Source organism: Geotrypetes seraphini, chromosome 11 (genome assembly GCF_902459505.1).
Source record: "Geotrypetes seraphini chromosome 11, aGeoSer1.1, whole genome shotgun sequence".
NCBI lineage: Eukaryota > Metazoa > Chordata > Amphibia > Gymnophiona > Dermophiidae > Geotrypetes > Geotrypetes seraphini.
In genome coordinates this window covers 49,233,810-49,259,227 of record NC_047094.1, presented here as the reverse complement: position 1 = coordinate 49,259,227, position 25,418 = coordinate 49,233,810, and the positions used below count along the sequence as shown (strand labels likewise).

Below are 25,418 nucleotides of genomic sequence, written 5' to 3'. Positions count from 1 at the left end.
AATTAATTAACAAAGTATTGTAAAGATTAATTTGAAATTATTTCCCTTATACTTATCGATTTAAGGGGTAGGGAGGGGGAATTTTATTATTACATGTTTTATATGATAATGGAATATAAGGGTGGGTGGGGTGGGAAAAGGGAAGGGATATGTTTTTATGTAATATATCAATGATTGTTTGTAAGTGATGTAGTTAATGTTAATCTGAATTAATATATTTAACACTTAATGTAATTTTGAAAATGAATAAAGAATTAAAAAAAAAAGACATATTAAATCCATTTTCCAAAGGAAAAGGTGAATGGGGAGGTGAATAGTAATTTTCAGAACAAGCAAGAAGATTGTAACAGGTGTGTGTTTTAGGGGGGGAGGGGGTGTTTGTTTGAGTGCCACATATCCATGCAAACATGGGTCTTCTGGAAAGCAAGCTCCATTAATTTTATCACTGACCAAGGCCAGGAACTTATTTTATCACTGACCAGGGCCAGCTTAAGGGGTGAGCAGTGAAGTACTAAAAGGTTGAGTACTTGAAAGCCTGTCCTTTCTCAGTGGAGGGAGCGTATTTCTTTGCTATGCTTTTCTTCTGCATTGTGGAAGCACTGTTGCTAGCAATTCCTGTGCTAGTTTTTACATTTAAAAATCAACAACAGTGACAAGATAATATAGAAGAGTACAGCACTGAGAGCAAAGGAATCCACTCCAGCCACTGTGTAAATTACTTGGCTGTAAGAGGGTTGATACTGGAGAGGGGCTAAGATTCAAAGGGTGATGGGATTGATGCTGGAACTAGAACAAGGATTGGAAGAGGACTTGAGCTGGAGGAGCTGATGCCCTCCAAAGTGGGGACTTAACAAAGCCTTGACCCAGCCCTTATCTCTCTCTAAAAACCTCTCTCATGTAGAGAATGACCTGGGGACAAATTTGTACCTGTAAGTTTTGTCGCTGTCTCTGTTCCATTCCTATAAGCTCTGCCTTAACTACACAAGCCTTGAACACTTATGATTTTAAAGTGTTTGAGGCTTGTGCAGATGAGGACGGAGCTTAGGCATTGGTGGAATGAGGCATTATGACATCACAATCTGAGCTCTAGAATGTTGCTACTTATGATTTTAAAGTGTTTGAGGCTTGTGCAGATGAGGACGGAGCTTAGGCATTGGTGGAATGAGGCATTATGACATCACAATCTGAGCTCTAGAATGTTGCTACTTATGATTTTAAAGTGTTTGAGGCTTGTGCAGATGAGGACGGAGCTTAGGCATTGGTGGAATGAGGCATTATGACATCACAATCTGAGCTCTAGAATGTTGCTACTTATGATTTTAAAGTGTTTGAGGCTTGTGCAGATGAGGATGGAGCTTGCAGGAACGGGGCAGGGGCCACAACAGAACTTGTAGGGATGGGGAAAAATTCTCATTCTCTACTCTCAAGCCTCTTGCCTCTCTGCTTTCTATTTACTGCTGTCGCTGCTTCCTTCCTCAACACTCTTTTTCACACCTGTACCCTGACCTACCTTTCTCACCTCTTTTCTTGTAATGCAGCCACAAGCTCCCTGGACCTAATTTAGCAACAGCTGCTAGTAATTTCACATTACAACAGATGGTAATTTCGCATTGGCATGGGTCACATTTTTTATTGCACATGTGATAAAATCAAGGCCCTACACATCATTTGTTACAACAGTTAGCAGCAAGCATTCTCCTATGGCAGTTATAGCCTCAGGATCTCTAGCAATGCAAGCCAAAAGGAAGAGAGGCAGCAAATCAAGACTTTAATCAAGCTATGTCTAGAAAAGTGGTTTTCAACCCAAGCCTCAGGGCACCCCCAAGTCAATCAGGTTTTCTGGCTACCCTATAAAGAATATGCATGAGGCAGAGCTGCATACATTGAGGTCCTGCATATCTCATGCATATTCACTGTGGATATCCTGAAAACCTGACCAAAGGTTGTATACCGAGGACAGGTTGAAAGCCCCTGCTCTAGAATTTGAGAGCAGAGATGTTATATTGGCAAAAGTAACATTACAGACCCCTGTGCAATATTAAGTTAGCATCACACTAAAGCAAAGACTGTAATCAACCTCTAAACCTGTTTTCATTGTAATTCTCAGAGATTATTTTAAAAGTAGGATGTGTGACCATAATAAAAGTTTCTCTCTCATTAAAACCAAAAACAGGCATAAAGACCTGCTTAGAGAGAAACTAAGTCATAAAACAAGCAAAGACAACTTGGAGGAAAACAGCACAGAGAATGAACTTGAATTTTCTGTCAAATGCTTTCACCTGACCTTAATATGAAGTGCAGTTAAGCACTTACTGTTCTACAACAAGAAGAGCTTTCAAATGTTTTTTTTTTATTTTTAACAAACATCATGAGCTGTGGTAGCAGGGATTCACATATAAATGGTACACTTCAGTTTTGTTCACAGCTTTCAGATTCTTGACACTCGCAAAACTGATCCCTATCAATAAAAATAGTAGTGGTGTTTGTAGAACTACCTGATATTTCTGAAGTCTTGCATGTGTACAGTGTTAGACAAGACATATTAAGGGGATTGTAAGGGGGCATCAGTCCAAGTAAGCAGTTAGTTTGCATGGCCTGCCAGCCTGAATGCAGGAAATGAAAATGCTTCTTTCTTTTTTTTCAGGTCAAGGGTAATATCTTCTCTATTGCATATGCAAGTTAATACTGCTTTCATTAATGAGTGAATGTGAAAGCTAAGGCAACAACTTTTCTACTGTTCTCTTGCCTGAGACAAAAAATGAGCCATTTTTGAATCAGTTTGGAGAAACAACATGACACATTCCCAGCTGCTGATTTTGCTCCTGGTAATGAGGTCATCTGCAGGCCACAGGCATCCAATGATCATTCAATGAGAATGCACAATTTTTCTGCTGTAAAAACTCAAATAGCGATGCATTCTGTTCACCTGAATAATTATCCAATAAAATTCTATTACAGCAGTTCATTTGAACTACAAGCTCTGGTTTGATCATTGAAAATGAAAGCTCATTGTATGATATGCAAGTGCAGAATAATCAAAGCTAGTAACAGATCATTGCTAGAATTCTAGTGCTCAAAGTGTGGTCCACCCTCACGTTCACCAGTTGGCAAGGTTCTTTTGAATCAAAGTATTTGCTTACCTTTCAACGATGTTCCATGTTGCTCCTCTTATAAGAATGGCCTCCTACAATCTATGTAAAAGCACCACAATAGAACTCTTTTGACATCAGAAAAAGACTACTACTGCTTTCATAAACACATGAATCCAACAACTCTGCTTATGTTACCTTTAGTGGAAATGCTCTATTACTTTGGTTCCATCCTCTTATTACAAATGGATTCTCCGTGAGGTCAACAACAGTGACAGAATTCAAATAAGCGTGGAACAAACACAGACGAACCCTACAGAGCATGAGGACGCAATCAAGATAATTGAGGATTTCTGCTCAAAGCAAAGCTTAATGCTTTTCACATTTCAAAAAAAGGGTGACCGGCGCAGAGCAGCAGTTCCATGGCCACCTTACTAGTCAGACTAGATGGGTTATGCTTGTCCTTATCTGCTGTCATCTAAGTTATTATGTAAAGTCAGAGTCTCACCTTCATTTCGGAGCAGCTACTCTCCTCTATTGAGATAGTTTTGTACTTTTATTAGTTCTTTCTGGAGCAACTAATGGAATTCTGGAATCAAAGCCAGGCTTAGGTTTGAACATATAAAGATAGCTACATCTACACAAAACTCAAAGGTTTTCCCATTTCAACATCTTGCTGTGTTAAGCAACACTGTGACTGTTGCACATAGTGAGTTATTCTGTGTTAGCAGTAACGGATATGAACTCTTTGACATATCCCAATTTATTATAATGCAGCTAATTGGCTAACGCTCTCCTTGATTTGCACTAAATAGTTCAACTACTATTGTGCATTGGAATATATGGGTCAAAAATAATAAAAATAAGGACCTACCTATTACCAAATCAACAAGCTGAATGCAGCCTCCCCCCAACAGGTTTTATATGACTAGCATCTGCAGTAGATCTTTGCATAATTCAAGAGAGTCTAACACATAAGCTGATGAAAGAATGTGACTAGTTTTAAGCAGTTGCCACAATTCAGAGAGCAACATATACAGCCTTCCCTATAGAGTTAACCCTTCCTTTCCTACAGACAAAGGAAAGGTTTTGAAGTGAACACCTTCACGTCTTCATCTGTAACTGCATTCTCATAAAGTTCTCCTCATGTTCTGTCTCCAGCCACAGTTTCCCCAGTCTCCTCTGAAATTTGTCCAGGAACAGAGGAAAAACAAACAATAAAAGAGCCATGGCGCCTTTTCTGTACTCAAAATACATGTGCAATTACTGTATGGGAGCAAACCATGCCCCTTCCCCGAATGAAAGGGAACACAAATCATGTTTGAAACTATTAAGGCAGGGGCTGGTTCAGCACATTCCGAGACGCAGTCTGAAGGAGCGGAGCCTCCTGCTGGTTGCTGCAGTGCTAAAGTGCAAATCCAGTCAGGTTAGCTTGTGGCTCATGCCTGTCAATAATCTTCTACCCAACCGTTCTCCGATATAAATGCATCAATCACTTCTTTCATAGCTAGGTTTGGGATCAGTTGATCTTGGGTCAAAGGGCTCCGAGTCACAGGGTCAAAATGCCCAACTCTCTGAAAGAGAAAATATGATTTTCAGAGGGAGGTCGAGAGATATAAGCACCCCTCCCAAAATAAAGGCTCTTGCTTGACAAGTCAAGTACCAATTCAATTTACTTTTATCCCTGTTCAGAACCAAGAGACAGAGCCTGATCCAAATCTTACACATACCTGAAGATGCTCTTCAATATCTTTTCTATCATAGGTGATCCCACTTGGGGTGATGCAAGGTTCTCTCATTAGCTCAAAACTGATCTTTCCACACAGGTAATCAGGAATGTCATGTTTCTGAAAAAAGATAGCCTAAGGTCAGACAGCTGCTCATCACTCTCACTTAACCTGCCAGTGTCTTCCAGAGCTTCTACTGCAGGCACCCTGATAACTCAAACAAAACAATGCGCGACTATGGTTCTGCTTAGGTCTTTTGTTCATATTCTTCTACAGATTTCTAGCCTTAATTCCCATAATTGTGTGGCAAAAGCAATATCTTAATTAAGACAGAAGCTCTCAATCTGGAGCCAGGCTAGGAAAAATCATGGGAGAAGTAGGCTGTGGGGGGAAGTGGGTTGACTGGGCAAAAGATGCCATTGTACAAATCTTGCTTCATTTCCGCTTATTCTTGCAGCATCATAGCAGATAGAGAGCAGTGTAACATGCACGACAGATTGTATGCTCTGACATGGGGCCATTAAGCAGGGACAAGTTTGTTGATTAGAGAAAGCATGATTCTCCTTCTGCTTGTTTCACTCATTTCCCCCATCCCTCTACCCACCTGCAGCCAGAAAAACACTTCTGTTAGCACACCAGTTCTATAATGTCACCACCAACACTCAATGCACAGATTCCCTCTGTCAGCCTAGCTATCGCTACCATTCAGCATTTTTAGTTGCCATTACTTATGTCAGCGAAGGCCTATGGAAAATTATATCAATCTGACTCTGGCATGGGAATGCAGATAGACTCTGTAAGGCAGGGAGACTGTGTTAAGTATCCCTGATATGTTTTAAGATGCCCTGATTGAATCATGACTAGCTAAAAGGTGTTAATGTCTGATTAAGAGGGTGCTTAGGACAATGGCCTGCTTGAATGGGACAAAGAAGCCAGAGACTAATCCCATCACCATGCTTGCAAGTATCACACCCTCCTTAGCAATTAAATTAATCATTGTTTCAAACAGTTTGCAAGTTCTAAACAGAAAGATACTGGGAGATACAATAATTTCTTTATACAGAATAAGATTCCAAGGTATAAAAGCCTGCTCTCTGCAACACACATCTATCTCTCTTTCTATGGAGCTATCAATCTATCAATCTGTGGAGGAGAGGGATCTCAAATCTCCCTCTCTTTCTCTGTCTATCCTTCCCTTTATCTATGGAACACGAAGCTTAGACCATCCCCCCTTTTCTCTCCCTCTCTGCCTTTCCCTGAAACTTCACGCTTCCTTCTGGACTCTGTAAGGCAGGGAAACTGTGTTGCTCTCTATTTAATTGTAATGCTTAATTGTAATGATTATAAATATTGCTTTTCTGTAAGCCTATTTCTATAATATATTCTTTATATAATCACCTCTGGCTGTGCTCGTTTATTCTACTCCCTGGTGAGTCATCTGTGAGGGAACTGAACCTGGGACCTGGCGTTGGTCAGTGCGCATTTCACTTAACCCCTACCACCATACATTGGGGGGGGGGGGCCACTAACTGAAACTGACACCCTCACTTCCCTTCCAGCTGTCAGCAGAACAATAACTAGACTTCAATATGCAACTCTTCTCCACTATGTGGTTTTGGTAGCAATTCAAGCTTGATCAGAAACACATACTGAAATAGTGCTACTCTCCAATTGGGAGTATTCAGAAAGGAAAGAATAATGGATATGAAGAGGGTAGCAAAGGAAAAATGGGATGGGAAGGAAAAGAAAAAAAAAAAGTGGAGTAACATTAAAAGGAAGGGGATCACTGGCAGGAGACACAAATAAATAGAAGGGAGAAGAGTAATGCAGCCTTCTCTGCATTAAAATGACCTGCCAGTCTTATTTTGGACCAGCAGGTTGGCTTTGTGAAGGGTCGAGCTGTTCCAAAGAACATACGACGCATTGTGGCAGATTTGGAAAGGGCGGCCCCAGATCAACTGCCTTCCCTGGTAGTCAGTTTTGACACCGAGAAGGCCTTTGACCAGGTGGATTGGGGTTTCTTGTTTGTGATCCTACGGACCTACAGTATGGGACCCTAATTCATTTGCGTGATTGGTACCCTTTATATTGATCCACAGACGCGGGCGAATGATGTCCTTTCAGATCTTTTCCCGATTTGTAGAGGCACTGGTTAGCCATTGTTATTTATACTGACCTTATACTCTCTTATTAGAGACATCCAGGCTAACCCAGAGATACAGGGGATGTAGTGGGGGGCCCATCACTTTAAACTAGCAGCCTTTGCGGATGACATTTTGGTTTATTTGACCAAATCTAAAATCTCTCTGTCTGTCCTCTTGGAGAGCTTTCGAGAGTATAGGGACTTCTCGGGTTTTCGTCTCATTTATCAGAAGTCGGAGGCCCTCAAATTCCTGGAAGCCCTGCGTGCGGAATGAGTTCCCACTGCGATGGGTGCAACTTTCTTTTCGCTATCTCGGTATTCAGCTGCCCATTGATATAACAGCTTTGTACCACTTGAATGTAGATAAATTGTTAGCCAAGACTAAACTGCTCTTGCGACGTTGGATGAATCTTCCTATATTGCTGATGGGCCGCGTACACCTTTTTTGAATGATCGTCTTTTCCAAGTGGCTATACCTTTTGCAGATGTTACCATTATTTCTCCTGAAGAAGGATATTCTTAGATTAGTTCTTTCCTTTTGTTTTGGGGGAGTGAGATTGGCAAGAAAGGTAATATGAATGGGGCATTTTTACAGGGTTCTTGGTCCATGGGTGGCATGTAAACATTTTCCTACCCTTTTTCATTTTTAAGTTCTTGTAAACCGTGCCGAGCTCTACTTCCGTGGAGATGATGCGGTATATAAACTTAAGGTTTAATTTAGTTCATGTCCACCTTTATAATCTGGCCTGTTTGCTTCGTCATTTGCGGGACTGGCTTTATGACAGCTCTAAGTACACCGAAGTAGCTCTAGAAAAGGATTATTTTTTCCCTGGAATCTGATCTACCGTTTGCATTGGAATGGGCCAGGGGTACTGGGCTCAGGGGCACGAAGTAGTTGGGTTTGGCCACTCCATCACCCTTGGAGGTTGTCTCTCCTCTTTTTGGGGCCAGTCTCCTTCCAGCACGGTTCTTGTGCCCATAGTAGGTAATGTGGACTTTAGTCCTGGTCAGGACAATTTAGTGTTTAAATGTTGGGCTCGGAAGGGACTCTGCAGCTTGGGACAATTTCTTATGGCTGAAGGTATGCTTTCTTCCTTTCAGCTCTCCAGGTGTCCTAGTCCTTGAGTGCTACTGATCATTTTGCCCATCGACAACTCTCTCATTATATGGCCTCTCTGCCCGAGGGGTCCCTTAACAAGGACTTTCTCGCTACTCTGCAAGATTTCTTTATTGATGCTAACTGGGATTGGCTTTCGGTGTCTCAGTATCACCACTGACTAGTGGCTTTGCAACCCCAGAGAGACTATCAGCAGTTGCTGTCCCTGTGGACTCGAGACCTGGGTAAGCGCCCTCGTTTTGCTTTTCTGTCTCCTTTGGTGCGGCTCATTCCCAGGGTGGTGCAAAATGTGGAGCTCCAGGAATGCCAATTTTAGACTTCTTCATAGGAGCTATGTTTCCCAGAGACAGGCCTTCCGTTTTGGGTGTACCACTATGCCCAAATGTCTTAAATGTGATCAGGTTGATAACTCTCTGGCACATGGCTTGTGGTCTTGAACAGATATTACTTCCTTTTGGCTACATATCCATATGTACCTCCAATCACTGCTGGACTATACCCTCCTGGGTCATGTTAAAGGGATTATCTTTTTTGCTAAAGGTTATTTGGGGAGGACACTCTGCTGGAGACAATTTGCTCCTTAGTAAAGGCTACACTGTGGAGAAGAAGTGTATTCTGGATCACTAGTTACGGGACTCCCCACCCACCATCTGGTATTGGCAAAATAAATTTCATATTTTAATGGTCTGGGAATCTATGCTGGCCGGGTTTGGTCTTCTTATTTCAACACTCTATCCCCTTATTGTTAAGAGTCAAATTATAAACAAGTTTGCGGAAGCCAGCGGTACCCTTATTGCTTGTTACCTGATATTAGATGGGGTTTTTTGGGGGAAAGGTGGAAGGGAAGCGTGTGGGGGTGGGAGGGGAGGGGGGATTTCTTTGGCCGAGCCTGGGTTATGAGAATCCAAACCTGGATGCTGATTGTTTAAACTTTGTTAGATCTGTTAGGTTTTGATGTACTTCTCTTATTGGAAAATGTTATATCTGCTTGTATTGCTCTATGCTTTGTTTCCTGAATAAACTGTTTAAAAAAAAAGATAACCTGCCAGTAATTGAAATAAAATTGCTTCATCTTCTACCATATGATGCAGTAGTACCCACACTTGTCCTGAGGGCTCCTTAGATAGTCAGGTTTTCAGGATATCCACAATGAATATTCATGCACTACTTCTACTGTATGTAAATCTTTCTAATGAATATTCATTGAACTCTGAATTCCTTGGCTATCAGACTGCTGCTCTAACCACTAGATGCGCTGAAGTGTTTGTATTAGAGTATTTGAAAAAACACCAAATGTTTTACTCACTCAAGACACACAAAAAATTGAATTTGTTCATTTAGAATTATGTAGGACCCAAAGCTCATATATCAAATCTAGGGTTTAGTAAACTCAGATAAGTCGGCTGGTTTTTCCAGCCATTGTCAAAATTTGTTTGGGTGGGAAGTTTATTATTATATGTTTTATATGATAATGGAATATATGGGAGGGAGGGATAAGAATTTATGAAATATATCAATGATTGTTTGTAAGTGATGTATTTATTGTTAATATGAATGAATGAATATATTTTTACACTTAATGTATTTTTGAAAATGAATAAAGAATTAATTAAAAAAAAATTTGTTTGCTCTCAGTTAAGTTATGTTCAAATGCTTTTTTATTATTTCAAGTATAATAGGCAAGAACAAGAAAGAGCATCAATCAGAAGTAACAGTACAAACATTTCCCCCCTCCCCCCACCCCTCCCTGTCCCGGGAGTCCAAAGCCATGCCAAAAGTTGAGAGATAACCTTAAAGGTTCAAAAGTCTACTGCGAGCACATGGTGTAAGGTCCTGCCAAAAGTATTCCCAAGTCTGACAAAATCTACGACCCGGGCCATGCTCCAAGTCACCCACCAGTCTCCGCTCCAGCGTGGCATGAATTATCATCAGGGATCTCCATTGTGCATAGGTCGGAGGATCAGGCGAAAGCCAGTTAATAAGGATAGTTTTCTTCCCCAGTAAAAGCACTCTGGTGATAAAAGCTGACATTTCCCTGGGTTTGGGCGTGGCTATGTTATAAAAACCAAATAGCGCTCTCGGTTGTGGGAGCCAACGCCTCCCCCAAAGCAACGTAACATAGCGTCCCAGGTGACTCCAGAACTGTTGAATTTTGGGGCATGCCCAAAACATATGGCTCAAAGAAGCGTGAGCATGGCTGCATTTCGGGCAGGAATGAGATGTCGTAATTCCCATCCGGGCAGCACGTTCCGGTAGAATATAAAGTCTCAGAACAATCTTCAATTGCATTTCCCAGTGGGTTATGTTAGGAGACACCCTTTGAATGTTCTTCAATACCCGCTGTAGCTGCTGGGCTGTTAATGTACACTGCAGGTCCTCGGCCCACGCCGAAATGTCCAGGTTGGTGCCCGATTGACAGTCCCGGATCCCCACCACGTGAAACCTCAGTGGAATCCGCTGTTGGGCTGAGAGACTAAAGAGTTCGGAAAGTGCATCCCTGCTGTCTTCTGTGAGAACGGTCACTGGTAAAGACTGGATATAATATCAAATCTGGTAATAAGCAAATAGATCAGTAGGCGGTAAGTCAAAGGTGTGTTGTAGCTCCGCAAATGTTGCCAAGTTCCCCTCCTCCGAGAACAGGTGAAAAAGATATTGAAGTCCCTTTTCCCTCCACCTAGGAAAGGCGGCATTCTGCAATCCCGGCCGAAAAGCTCCATTGCCCTGTATAGGTAAATATAATGACACCCCAGCAGCAGTGTTCCCGCTAAGCTGCGCTGGCCAGCGCTCGCGCACAAAATATTACATCGCAGCGCAAAGTTTCTCTTCACAGCGCACACACGCGTCGGTAAGGTAAGGGGACGCATTGGGGGGATTGCACTTCCCCACAATTGCCATGCTTCGGTTCCTCTTCTTCCTTCCTTCCTCCCCCCCCCCCCCCGCGGGACCCTGCGGCACCATCAACTCTTACTCCCTCTAATGTCGGCCCTGCAGCTCCAGACTTCCTCGCACCTTCTCCCCTCCCCCTTTGGATCGCTATTATTTTAAATGTTATAGCCGCGGAGCTGTATCCATCAGTGCAGATGTCTAACCTCGGCCTGCCCCGGAACTCTTACTGCAACAGTGACTTCCTGTTCCTGCCTAGACGGGCGGCTGCTGCAGTAAGAGTTCCGGGGCAGGCCGAGGTTAGACATCTCCACTGATGGATACAGCTCCGCGGCTATAACATTTAAAATAATAGCGATCCAAAGGGGGAGGGGAGAAGGTGCGAGGAAGTCTGGAGCTGCAGGGCCGACATTAGAGGGAGTAAGAGTTGATGGTGCCGCAGGGTCCCGCGGGGGGGGGGGGGGGGAGGAAGGAAGGAAGAAGAGGAACCGAAGCATGGCAATTGTGGGGAAGTGCAGAGCTGCAGGGAAGAGTGTTGCGGTACCCAGCTGGAGGGAGAAGGAAGATGAGGGAGGGAATTAAAGGAGATGCCAGGGCTTGGAGCGTAGGAGGAAGGTATGCCAGTCTAAGGGAAAAGGAAGGGGGAGATGTGAGAGCATGGAGGGGGAGCGAAAGATGGAAGAAAAGGAAAGGAGAGAGATGCCAGAGAATCAGGGAAGGGGAGATACCAGACTATGAGGAGAGGTGTGGGAGAGGGAAGGCGAGGAGAGAGATGCCAGACCAATGGGGTGAAAGGAGAGATGGAAGGGGGAGGCATACAGTTTCTGGAAGGGGCATAGAAGGAGAGAAGATGCCATATAGGGGAAGAGAGACGGCAGACAGTGGATGGAAGGAAGAGAGTTACAAGAAGATGAGGAAAGGAGAAACCACAGAAGACAAAGGTAGAAAAAAATTTCTATTTATTTATTGCTTTAGGAGACATGTGTCACTGTTTCTGTGAAGCATTGTATGCAGAGTCCAGCTGGTTCAATTTAACCTTTGTCTATGTATTTTTATTTTATCCCCCCTTTTACAAAACTGTGAAGCGTTTTTAGCACCAGCCTTGGTGGTAGCAGCTCTGATGCTCAGAATTTTATGAGCATCAGAGCTGTTACCTCCGTAGCTAAAATCCACACTACAGTTTTGTAAAAGAGGGAGGGGTTAGTTTGTGATTACATATTCCTTACTAGGCGAAGGTGTTTTCTGTGTTCTGTGTGTTCGAAAGACATGGTTTTCTGTTAGGATTGACGGTGTAGGATTGATCTGTGCTGGTCTGGCTTGTTTAGTTTTACAATGGGTGTATTGATGTACTGCTCACTGCAATATGTAAGATGCTGCCTTTTCCTAGGTACTCATGTGTGACGTGTGGTTTGTTACTAAAAATCATGTTTTTCTTACAGATGGGGGGGGGTGCCAAAAAATGATGGGCCCCGGATGTTACATATGCTAGGTACGCCACTGTATGTAAAGATACCAGAAAGCTGGCGTAGCAAAAACTTCTAAGTTTTGAGTATTTAACCCTCCCACAATCTCACGGGCACTCGTTTCAAGTTTATTGAGATTTTGATTTAAACGCAATATCAAATATTTTCAATGCGTATAACAAAAATAAATTTGGGGAAATAAATAAAACCATTTGAACCAGTGTTCCCGCTAAGCTGCGCTGGCGTGCGCTGGCGCACAAAATATTACATCGCAGCGCACACGTTTCTCGTCACAGCGCACGATCGGAAGAGGCGTACGGCAGATGGCAGGGCGGCGAGAGGAGAATCGGGCGAGTTGGCTCATAACTTGCTGGCGCCCGATATTTTTGGCTCACGGTGAAAAAAGTTTGCTCACAACACCCGCCCGCTTAGAGGGAACACTGCCCAGCAGGCAGTATAGCAGTTTTACAGACCCACTTCCAGGTTTGCCGAGCTGGCGCAAAGATCGGATAGTGCGACACCAAAGGACGGATCCCTGGATCCGCCACATGCAAGAAATAGCTCACATGAAACGGAGCCAATAAAGATAGCTCCAGTGGTGTAGCAGAAAAATCAGAGGTCCCTCTAAACCAATCATTAATATGTCGCATCTGACAGGCCATAGCATACCAACGTATGTTTAATAAACCATAACCCCCCCTATCCCTAGGCAGACACATCCGAAGAAATGTCATACGGGGTCGCTTACCGCCCCAGAGGAAATGTTGTAAATTTTTCGTTAATCGTGTGTTATGGGCGTAAGATAGGAGCAGAGGCAGGACCTGAAAGCGGTACAACCATTTGGGAAAAAGCACCATATTAAAGAGAGCTACCCGGCCTGCCACCGATAATGGGAAAGTGGACCAATTCTGCAGATGTTGTGTGGTGTCACGAAGCAGTGGGGTGATATTGCTGTCGTATAGGGTCGTAAGGTCTCTAGGAATCCAAACCCCCAGATAGCGAATTGAGCTCACGGCCCATGCAAATGGAAATTGGCTGCTCCATGTCTGTTGCAGTGTCAGTGGGCTGGCCAAAGCCAGAGATTTCTGGTAATTCAACGTAAAACCCGAATAGAATTTAAATTCGTCAAGCGCTTGCAATAAATGCGGGACATAATGATGGGGATCCGTGAGCAAAAAGAGGAGATCGTCCGCGAAGGCTAACACTTTGAGCAAGTGGTTCCCAATGTTCACACCCACAATGTCAGGGTCCAAAGACACTGTACGAAGAAATGGTTCCAAGTACAACAAAAATAGTAGAGGCGACAGGGGGCATCCCTGTCGAGTGCCTCGCTCTATAGAAATTGACAAGTAATGTCAATTGACAAGTCATTGACAAGTAATCTTGCTGTAGGTGTCGAATATAATGTGCGTAGCGCCGCGGCAAACCATCCAGATATACCCATATAATTCAACACCTCAAAAAGATACTTCCAATTGACCTGGTCAAATGCTTGTGCCGCATCTAAACTAAGCAAGAGCATCGGAATGTTATTAACTTGGGTGTGAGCTAAGGACAACAGTGCTTTACGTACATTGTGTACCGCTTGACGACCCTTTACAAATCCCACCTGTGTTGATGCTATAATGTTGGGGAGAAGGGTCGCTAGCCTATCAGCTAATATTTTAGATAGTATTTTAATATCCACATTTAGCAGAGAAATTGGGCGATAGGACTCGGGAGCAGTACTGTCCTTGCCAGGTTTCAAAATCAACGTAATTAGTGCCTCATTGGAGCCTACAGGAAATTGTTCATCATGAATTACCTGCGAATAATAGTCCCTTAAATAGGGACTCAGCTGCCCTGATAATAATTTATAGAATTCTGCCGTGAAACCATCCGGCCCTGGGGCAGAAAAGTTTCGTTGGTTCTGGATAGCTTTATGCAATTCTTTAGGGGTGATGGGTGCGTTAAGAAACTCGACATCCGAATCAGAAAGCGGCTGTAATCCAGAATCCACTAAATAATCCTTAATAAGGGGTTCTGCCCCCGAGTCCTGGCAACCGTATATCCCCCGAAAGTGGGACATGAAAAGCTGTGCAATTTGGCCAGTAGTATGTTGGAGACAACCCAGGCTATCCCGCAACCCCAACACATAGCGATGACCCCTAGCTTGGGAGGTCAATCGGGCTAATAACTTCCCTGCGCGATTACCATAGCGATGATAGCGATATTTTTGGTACAAAAGCATTTTCACCGTGCGTTCATATATGTAGGAATTAAGGGTCGTTTCCACCGAGATCAAGTGTTCTCTAGAGGTTCGGGTCGGGTTGTGGGTGTAACGACGTTTAGCTAGGGCAAGTTCCTTTTCTAACCTAAGTATTCCCCGTGATAGACGGCAGTTGCGCGCTATTACGTAGGCTATGCAATCTCCTCTGAGCACTGCCTTGACATTGTTCCAAAACAACTGCGGATCATTGCAATGCTGACCATTAAAGTCTAAGAATTCATCCCACTTAGATGTTAAGTATGTTTTGAAATGTTCATCAGAGAACAAATAACTAGGGAAGCGCCAGCGTGCAGGTCCCCGTAAGCCAAAGCCCACATTCACATCAATCCAAATCATCACGTGGTCGGAGATCACAGCCGGGCCTATGACCGCTGCATCCACATTTAGGAAGGCCCTACGCGTGGTAAGAATATAATCTATTCTAGATTGGGTGTTATGGGCCCTGGAGCGATGAGTGTAATCCCTTTCAGAGGTATGGAGAATTCTCCATGGGTCAACTAAATCCAGAGTGGCGCATAGATAAGGAATGCCTCTGGTTTGGGATGAATTGGTGCTGGGCCCTGGTTGGGAGCGATCACAGGTCGGGTCAAGAACCTGATTGTAATCTCCTGCTACATATACCGGTTCAGTAACTCTCCCAAGAAGCAGTGCTGTAATGCCCTCAAAAAAAGAATGGTCATAGGTATTGGGTGCGTACACATTCATGAGATAAAAAGAATATGTGCCTACTGAAAGTTGCAACAATATATATCTGCCCTTCGGGTCAGAGGCTACCACTTTTGCTGTATATGGTAAGGTCTTACTAATTAATACCGCTACCCCTGCACGCTTATGCGTGGAGGAGGCCGCATACACCATGTCCACCCAGGACCTCCTCAACTTCTGATGCTCTAACTCCGTCAATCGGGTTTCCTGGAGACAGGCTATGGCAACCTTATGACGTTTGAGCTGTGTTAAAATTTTCGTTCTTTTAATAGGGGAGGTAATACCCGAAACATTCCAAGATACCAATCTCAAACTGCTAGCCAGCGGGCATCAGTAAGGTATGTGTAAATAGAGAAGATAGAATGTGTAAATAGGATCCACCCCGGGCTCCCAGCCACACCCAGGGTAGCCATGTGGCGCTCAGGACCTGCCCGAGCGTCAGTGGTACCATAGAAAATGCAATTAACTTTAGTCTCACTGCCGTTGCAGAACCCATACTCTCCTGTAACTCAACAAATGCCAACAACATCCATATTGGCAAAGGACTCCCCCCCCTTGAACTCCCACCCGCCCTCCCCTCCCTTCCCCACCTACCCCCTGTTCGCATGGTTGTGGTCACAGCCCTAGGGCCGTCCAAAGGCGGTCCCAAAGGTGTGAGGGATCACAATACTATGCCACTCCGGGTCCCGAGTCCCCCAGACAATTAGAAAACAGTTTACATATTTTTAGCCTAAAGAATAAAACACATTGGGAAAATCCCCAACCACATTATATATACCAGTCCCTGAACTAGAACAAAAGAACATTAGAATGCAAACAAACTGGAATCTTAGTGCAACATTACAGCCGAAATCATGAAATGCAGCTTTTCCCCCGAATCAGAAGAATCTGGAGTCCATCAGCTGCAAATCCAAAGTCACCTAAGAGGTAACAAGCCGAGGTCGGCTCGCACCACTTGCTCGGTCAGATTGGGTCCGACTGGGGTAGCACCTGGGTATTTACGTAGAGAGCTGCCTCTGCTGCTGGTGGTGAATTTTCAAAGTGGCCGGGTACAAAAAGAGAAAACGTACTTTTTTTTCAGCCAAAGAGGAACAGATGGGATAGAACTGCTTCCTGCGCTCAGTCAATGCTGCTGAATAATCTTGAAAGATGCGCACCTCTGATTCCTCAAATGCTAAAGTCTCTCGGAGTTGTTTATATTTTCGCAATATTTCCACTTTGTGATTGTAATTTAAAAGTTTGGCTATCACCATGCGAGGCCTCATCTCTCGTGCCTGCTCCCTTCCCAGCCGGTGTGCCCTCTCCAGGCGGATGGGCCCCAAGCCCTCTTTCAATGTAAAGGTGCTAGTCAGCCAGGCCTCCAGCACCTGTAGTAGTAGTTTAGGTCCGGGCACAGTTTCTGGAATTCCTAAGAAGCGTAGATTCGATCTCCTGGATCTATTTTCCAGATCTTCCAGTCTGTCTGCCTGCTTTTGGGCTAGGGCCTGCAGTTCCTGCAACGTGGTGTCATGGGCCCGCTGCGTGTCATCAAGGCTGGATACTCGGGTCTCTAGAGCTGTAGTCCGGCTGGTAGTTTCCAGCAACAGATTTTCAAGCTTGAAAAGTTGTTCAGAGAGTTTATTAATACTAGGCTGCATTGCCACTGTCACTGCCTGTGTGATAGCTGTCAGCGCCTCCGGCGCTATTTGCTGGAGCGGTGCAGCGGAGGTTACCGGCGCCATTTTGTCCACGCCGGGCTGCTGGCGTTCCCGATCTTTTTTCTGGGTGCGGGTTGACATCTGCGGCGCGGGCGAGGACAGAAATCTGTCCATGTAGTGTGTGCCCGATGCGCTGCAAAGCGCTGTCTTCCGGTGCTCCTCCGATGGTCGGCAACAGTGCGATTCGGGGCTCGGGAGCTCAGGCAGCCAGCGTCTGCCGCGGCTCAAGGCATCACGTGATCACTGCTCTCAGTTAAGTTAAAAAGAGAATAGAATGAGAGTCTGAAGCACCGAGTCCTCTCCATTATTATTACTACTACTAGTGTTTAAGCCCGTTACATTAACGGGTGCTAGAATATATGCCCGTCTGTCTTTCTTTATTTATGTCTCTCTCCCTGCTCCTGTCTCTTTCTTCCTGTCTCTCTCCCTCGTGCTATTTTTCTCTCTCTCTCCCTGGCACCCTTTGTCTGTCTGTCTCTCTGGTCCCCTGTCTGTCTCTCTCCCTGGCCTCCTTTGTCTGTCTGTATTTCTTTCTGTCTCTCCTCCCTCCCCCCCACTTTCCTTTGCAGAAGCAGTAGTAATATTTCCCTTCCCCTCCAGGTCCCTGTGAAGTAGTAGCAGCAGCATTTTCCCCCACCCCCCCATTCCCTTCTCTCCCCCCCCCACTTTCCTTTGCAGAAGCAGCAGCGGTATTTCCCTTCCCCTCCAGGTCCCTGTGAAGTAGTAGCAGCATTTCTCCCCCCACACACACACACACTTTCCTTTGCAGAAGCAGCAGCGGTATTTCCCTTCCCCTCCAGGTCCCTGTGAAGTAGTAGCAGCATTTTCCCCCACTCCCCATTCCCTTCTCTCCCCCCCCACTTTCCTTTGCAGAAGCAGCAGTGATATTTCCCTTCCTCTCCAGGTCCCTGTGAAGCAATTCCCTTCTCTTGAGTTGTCCTGCTCCGTTCGGCCCCTCCCTGCGATCTGGCCTGCTCCGTTCGGCCCCTCCCCCTTCCCTTCCCGCGGGCTGGCCTGCTGCGGCCGAAGGTTTTTGTTTTAAGCTTTAAAAATGCCGGCGGCGGCTCCTCTCATGCTGCTGATCCTCCTGTAAAGAGCAGCCTGCGATGGTGGCCAGCTTTAGCGAACCTCGCAGGCCGCTCTCCAGCCTCGGTAGCACGTTCCCTCTGACGCAAGGGATCGCGTCAGAGGGAACGTGCTACCGAGTTGGAGAGCAGCCTGCGAGGTTCGCTAAAGCCGGCCACCATCGCAGGCTGCTCTTTACAGGAGGATCAGCAGCGGCGGCGGCGAGTGAAGGCCGAGGTGTGTTCCCTGCTGAGGACGCAGGCAGGGAGAGAGCTTGCCTGGCTTCCAGGGTGAGTGAGGGCGGGAGGAGGGGATTGGCCAGAATGTTCCCTGCCGCGGGGTTGGCTGCCACGGAACACACACCACAGCGGCAGGCAACAGTCTTTTTTACTACTATTATGATTATCTACAGGTATGGACAATAATAGAACTTTTGGATATGATACATGGATATCATAGGTGTTCTAGTGACCTACAAGAGAGCTCCTTTAGGAGTTTTGGCATACTGTATGTTTGTTCTCTTTTTACATGAGTTATTTTAGGATTACTCCTCTATTTCCAAGCGCTACTAGACCCCACCTTTCTCTTTTCATCCACTTGAGAGAACAGCTCATCCATATCTGCTAGGAATTTGTCCTGAAAAAAGACAGAAGCAGAAGTTGTTCAGTACAATCACTTTGTGCTATCCTTAAAAAAGGCAATAGTACAACCATAAGAAGTTATCTTATTGTTGTGAATAACTTCAAAAACCCCTGGGGGTTCGACAACAGTTTTTCAATTTTTCATCCTATTAAGAAAGTATAAGACATTGTTATGATCTTGACGTGGCCCCTTGACGTCATAGCCGGGGCTACGTATAAAACAGCTGACTTGAAGCGTGGCCGCCATTATGGTTCCGACGTAATGGTGGAGTGAGCTAAACGAGTGGTGTGAGTGAATTTTATTGTTATACACTTTTAAGGTTAAATAGGTTTAAAAGTAGTATGGGGACGAATATATGCTGGTGTACGTCACTTTTACATATTTTATATTGATGTAGGAGAGGGAGCCTTGATAAAGCCCTGGGGATTGACCGGGCGAAACATGTTGGCGACATCTGTTCCCTCCTGACTAACGTCGAACACACTAAGCTAAGTATTCTTAGCATATATTTAGAATCTTATCTTGAATAAGCCTTAAACTAAAAAATTATAAAATCAAAAATGAATAAATGGTCCGATGAGGATTTGGAGCGTAAAGCCACATACAATGAGAATATTTGAGTATGTGGTGGCCCGCTGAGGACCTATGAATGATATTGAACTGAATAGATTGAAGTTATTCACAACAATAAGATAACTTCTTATGGTTGTACTATTGCTTTTATGAATATACACTTCAAGCAAGACTTATACTAACGGTGCCCGGTAATACATTAAATCCTTAAAAAAGGTGCATAAACAGAGCTATCATACACTAATTAAGGTGAAACTATTCGTGCTAAATGTGACTCTGTTAGAACAGAATTAACTAAAGCAAGATTATCTGTTACAGGGGTTTTCCATGGACAGCAGGATAAACCAGCAACATATAGGTGATGTCACCACCTGACTGAATCTGCTCTACAAGAACTCAGAAAAACTCTAGAAGATTTTGTGGCCACCTTACTTCAGTTATATAGCTGAAGCTCCAGAACATGATTCAATCATAAGGAAGGTGAAAGGGACTGTGAGGCTAGCTTATCCTGCTGTCCACAGAAAACCTCCATTACAGGTAAACAACCTAGCTTTCTCTGTGGGCAAGCTGGATAAGGTAGTCACGCATAAGTGACTCCCAATCTGAGGGTATAAATTCATTGTAGTTTTTGTACAAATCTTTGTATCTGTTTGTTGTGGTAGGCTGAATAACAAACAGAAAATGATAGCATCAGAAACGGGCATAAGTGAGGTCACAAGTAACATCACTAATATGAAATGTTACAACAGAGGTGTAATTTTAGCAAGTTCTACAAAATAGTACATCATAAAAACATAAGAATTGCCATACTGGGACAGGTCCCTAGTACTTAGCTAGATCCCAAGTAGTAAAACAGATTTTACGCTGCTATCCTAGGAATAAGCAGTGGATTTCCCTAAGCCAGGGGTAGGCAATTCCGGTCTTCGAGAGCTGGAGCCAGGTCAGGTTTTCAGGATCTCCACAATGAATATGTACGAGATGGATTTGAATGTACTGCCTCCTTGAGATGCAAATCTATCTCATGCATATTTATTGTGGATATCCTGAAAACCTGACCTGGCTCCGGCTCTCACGGACCAGAATAGCCTACCCTTGCCCTAAGCCATCTCAATAATGGCCTATGGATTTCTCTTTTAGGAAATTATCCATATCTTTTTTAAACCCTGCTGATTTCACCATGCTCTCCGGAAACAAATTCCAGAGTTTAATTACACACTGTGTGAAGATATATTTTCTTCAGTTTGTTTTAAATCTAATACTTAATAGCTTCATTGCATGCCCCTAGACCTAGTGTAAAGGGATGCTGAAAAATGCTCATCCTAACAAAGAAGGGAATAACAGAGAGCCATGAAATTTACAAGTTATTCCACATATTTACCCCTAAGTTCAACACATTTGGCACATCATGTCTGAAGTTTCTGTAACCCTTCCAAAAAAAAAAAAAAATAAAAAAAACATTCTGATGTCTGCTCACTGAAATACTGCTCCACTGCTGCAATCAACTACAAATTACTCAAAATTGTTGACTTTTTAAGATTTGGAAACAGAAAGTAGTCAGATGGAGCAAGAGCTGGTGAGTAGGGTGGATGGTCTATGCACTGAAACTCCCAACTGTATCAAAACATCCAATGTTTTGCCAGCCTTTCCACAGCTTTCCCCTCATTTTTTCTTTCAATTCCTCATTTAATCAGCAAAGCACGTTACAGTAGTATTCTACATTAACTGTTTGGTCCCTTGGAAGATAGTCAGTTATTACAACACCTTCCTGATCCCAAAACACTGTGGCCATGACCTTTCATGCTGACTTTTGTATCTTGAATTTCCTTGGCCTTGGAGAACTTGAGTGTCACCATTACATGGACTGTTGTTTTATTTCAGGATCATAGTGGTGTAACCATGTTTCATCAACAGTAACTAGTTGTTCCAAAAGGTTGGCACCAGCTTGCTGAAAATGCTGCAAAATCAACTTGGAAGTATCCAATTGATGTCTCTTGTCAAAATTCAAACATTTGGATACCCACTTGGCTGACAGCTTCTAAACACCCAGCTGCTCATGGATTATACATACAACACGTTGCCTTGATATCTGTAGAGTTTCAGCAATTGTCTTAGTCGATATTCATCATCTGCCAAAATCAAGTCATGGATATGGTCAACAATTTCAGGAGCTGACATCGTTTGAAGCCTCCCAGATCTTGCTGTATCTTCAGTCTCAAAATCTCCACACTGAAAGTTTGCATACCACTTCTTTACAGTGGAGTATAATGGGCATTTGTCACTCAATGTTTGCATCATACATTCATGGATTTCCTTTCGAGTTTTCTTCTGCAAGAATAAGAACTTCATGATGGCTCGGAGTTCCACACTTGAAAATTTCACTCTTTTCAGTGACATGGCTCAATCAATGATCTGAAACAGTGTCAAAAGGTAGCATTATGATTCTGCAACTTGGCACTTTGCAAAATAAAATAATACTCTTTTCACCTACAGTGGCAAAATAACGCTCAGAATTTAGAAAGTTGGTTGGGCTGAAAACTTTTCAGCCCCCCTCGTTTTTGAAAAGAGTAAACAAGCGATTTACATCTATTCTTTCTACTCCACTCAGTATTTTATAGACTTCTATCATATCACCCCTAAGCCATCTCTTCTCCAAGCTGAAGCACCTTAGTCGTTTTAGCCTTTTCTCATAGGGAAGTCGTCCCATTCTTTTTATCACTTTCCTCTGTATGTTTTCTAATTCTGCTATATCTTTTTTGGGATATACATAGTAACATAGTAGATGACGGCAGATAAAGACCCGAATGGTCCATCCAGTCTGCCCAACCTGATTCAATTTAAATTTTTTTTTTTTTTTTTTTCTTCTTAGCTATTTCTGGGCAAGAATCCAAAGCTTTACCCGGTACTATGCTTGGGTTCCAACTGCCGAAATCTCTGCTCATCTACACCCTCCCAGCCATTGAAGCCCTCCCCAGCCATTGAAGCCCTCCCCAGCCCATCCTCCACCAAACGGCCATACACAGACCGTGCAAGTCTGCCCAGTAACTGGCCTTAGTTCAATATTTAATATTATTTTCTGATTCTAAATCTTCTGTGTTCATCCCACGCTTCTTTGAACTCAGTCACAGTTTTACTCTCCACTACCTCTCTCGGGAGCGCATTTCAGGCATCCACCACCCTCTCCGTAAAGTAGAATTTCCTAACATTGCCCCTGAATCTACCACCCCTCAACCTCAAATTATGTCCTCTGGTTTTACCATTTTCCTTTCTCTGGAAAAGATTTTGTTCTACGTTAATACCCTTTAAGTATTTGAACGTCTGAATCATATCTCCCCTGTCTCTCCTTTCCGCTAGGGTATACATATTCAGGGCTTCCAGTCTCTCCTCATACGTCTTCTGGCGCAAGCCTCCTATCATTTTCGTCGCCCTCCTCTGGACCGCCTCAAGTCTTCTTACGTCTTTCGCCAGATACGGTCTCCAAAACTGAACACAATACTCCAAGTGGGGCCTCACCAATGACCTGTACAGGGGCATCAACACCTTCTTCCTTCTACTGACTACGCCTCTCTTTATACAGCCCAGAATCCTTCTGGCAGCAGCCACTGCCTTGTCACACTGTTTTTTCGCCTTTAGATCTTCGGACACTATCACCCCAAGGTCCCTCTCCCCGTCCGTGCATATCAGCTTCTCTCCTCCCAGCATATACGGTTCCTTCCTATTATTAATCCCCAAATGCATTACTCTGCATTTCTTTGCAGACCAGAATTGCACACAGTGTTTGAAGTGCAGCCGTACCATTGAGTGATACAAGGGCATAATAATATTTTCATCTTTGGTTTCCATTCTTTTCATAAGAAAGCAAATAGAATGTTATGAATTAACTGCCGCCACACATTGAGCCGAGGGTTTCAACGTATCCTCAGTGATGATGCCTACATCCTTTTCCTGGGTAGTGACTCTTAACGTGGAACCCTGCATCATGTAGCTACAGTTCAGGTTCCTTTTTCCCACATGCATCACTTTGCACTTGCTCACATCTGCCATTTTGATGCCCAGTCTCCCAAGCTCCTCTTGCGATTTAACAACTTTGAACAACGTTGTTGTCATCAGCAAATTTAATTATTTCACTAATTATTCCCATCCAAAATTAATATCGAAGCTGGACTACTGCTCTACGTAGTAGTGAGTTATAGAGGTATAAATTTACAACCAAGTGGCCAGGCTTACAAATTTCCATAAAAGAAAATATGGAGATTAGCCACAAAAGGTCACCATAGCATGTAACTGATGTGCTGCGACTCTGCTAGGTAGTTGGATCTGGACCTATTAGTAGCTGAAGGAAATCCAATTGGATATCCAAGTAAAGAGGTGTCCTCTTTATCATTGGAGGACCTGGGCAGTAGAGTTGAAGGATAAAAAGAGCTGGGAAGAATGACGGAAAGGTCTGGTTATCTTCAGGTATTGGGCAAGAGTTCTGTATTCTAGGGTGCGCAATGATGCCTCAAGCTGATGCATGCAGAAGCAGGAAAAAGGTAGGAATTACTACACAGTAGTCTGATTGATATGGAAGTGGGAGGAGCTTGTTTCCAGATCAGAGCATGAAAGCCCATGAAGAACAAGGGCAGAGGGACAGAGCGCTGCCACTGCCGCAAGTCAGAGGCTGAGGAGCCAGGCCTGCAGGAGGAGAAAGAAAAACTAACAAGCCATGACCTTTGCGGGCCATGGGGAAGATACAGGAGGGCAGGAATAGCTACTCAACTACAGCCAGGGAGAGGCCCCAGCATAGCCCACACCATGGTCTCTAAAGATGTTTGAATTTGTTTATTCTTTGAATCAGCTGTGTATTTTCATTGAGGGACCCCTGAAGAAGGCATTTCTACATGCCGAAATACGGACCATGTAGGGTTCTATTCATCCACTTGGTTCCCTATTTGTTATACCATCTGCCAGCTGATTTGCCATACTGTGTTTGTGGAATCAATTGTCCACTACAATTGTATATGATAAGGTAAAACTGTATACAGATGACTATTTCTCTTTACAGACTGGTATAAACCTGGAACTTTTTGTCATCATTGCCAGCTATTATTGATTGTATTGTTTTTATTTATTTATGTTATCAATAAACCTGAGAATTTCAAGTTCATCAACTCCACTTTGCCAGTTTTGGTTTGCCGGTGTTTTTAATTTGTGTTTTTTTCTTTGTATAGTGAAATATTGAGGTTCCTTGTTTGTATGGAGGGTAGGGCACCAGGGAGTTATATCTTCTTACTCCTACTGATCATTATATGTAGATACTTTCTCTGACCCTAGTGGGCTAACAACAGTCTAAGGTTTTATTTTGTTGTACCTAGGAATAGAGAAATCCTGGACTCTCTACAGGATAATTCTTCCGGCAGTTGGTATACTACAATGAGCTTATAAATGAGTGTAATTTCATATAATGGGTAGCCATTTGCCATCCAATGATCACTGGATGGTGAGGTTTAACCTTTTCCTATCGTGTGTCCCGGATGACGGGACATTAAAAAAAAATGTCGTTGCCATCGTATATCCCATGGCATGGGACATACAGTACACCTTCTATCTATCATTTGTCCCATCTATTGGGCCACTGTGTTTACAATAGCTGTAAATGATAACGGTGAATAATACAAAACTTTGCTAAAATAATTATGATTGGAACCAGCGTAACGTAAAATTTATTACGATAGGAAAAGGTTAATATTGATTTAGGACACATATGGAGAGGACTCATTCTTAACAGAATGACATGCAGAACAGGAACCAGGAAGAAGGGCTTTCAGGAGAGAAACATTAGAGGAATAGAAGGGAGAAGTTTAAATAGGTGCTTTATGCTGTTAAGACTCCACATAAACCTAGAAATAATGGTTGTACAGAAATCACAATGCCTTCATTTGATTAATGAAAAGTGACAATGGTGCTAATACACTCCTTAACTGAACTGGTTTTGAATCCAGAGTTTGAAAGATGGAGCAAGTAGTGGGAGATATCTGAAACAGAGCAAGTATAAGAATCCAAGTTGGC

The 25,418-nt window shown here is 43.7% G+C and overlaps 1 protein-coding gene across 1 annotated transcript in view; it reads right to left on the bottom strand.

Annotated features, from left to right (window-relative positions):
* Positions 1–1,614: 1,614 nt before the first annotated feature.
* Positions 1,615–25,418, bottom strand: part of STUB1 (STIP1 homology and U-box containing protein 1) — a 68,748-nt gene continuing 44,944 nt past the window's right edge. Inside the window, exons 5-7 of the mRNA XM_033963385.1 lie at positions 18,738–18,794; positions 4,820–4,936; positions 1,615–4,663 (exon numbers count right to left, since the gene is read on the bottom strand). Of these exons, the coding sequence (XP_033819276.1) occupies positions 4,538–4,663; positions 4,820–4,936; positions 18,738–18,794 (300 nt within the window). The 3' untranslated portion in view covers positions 1,615–4,537. The remainder of the gene's footprint in view (positions 4,664–4,819; positions 4,937–18,737; positions 18,795–25,418) is intronic.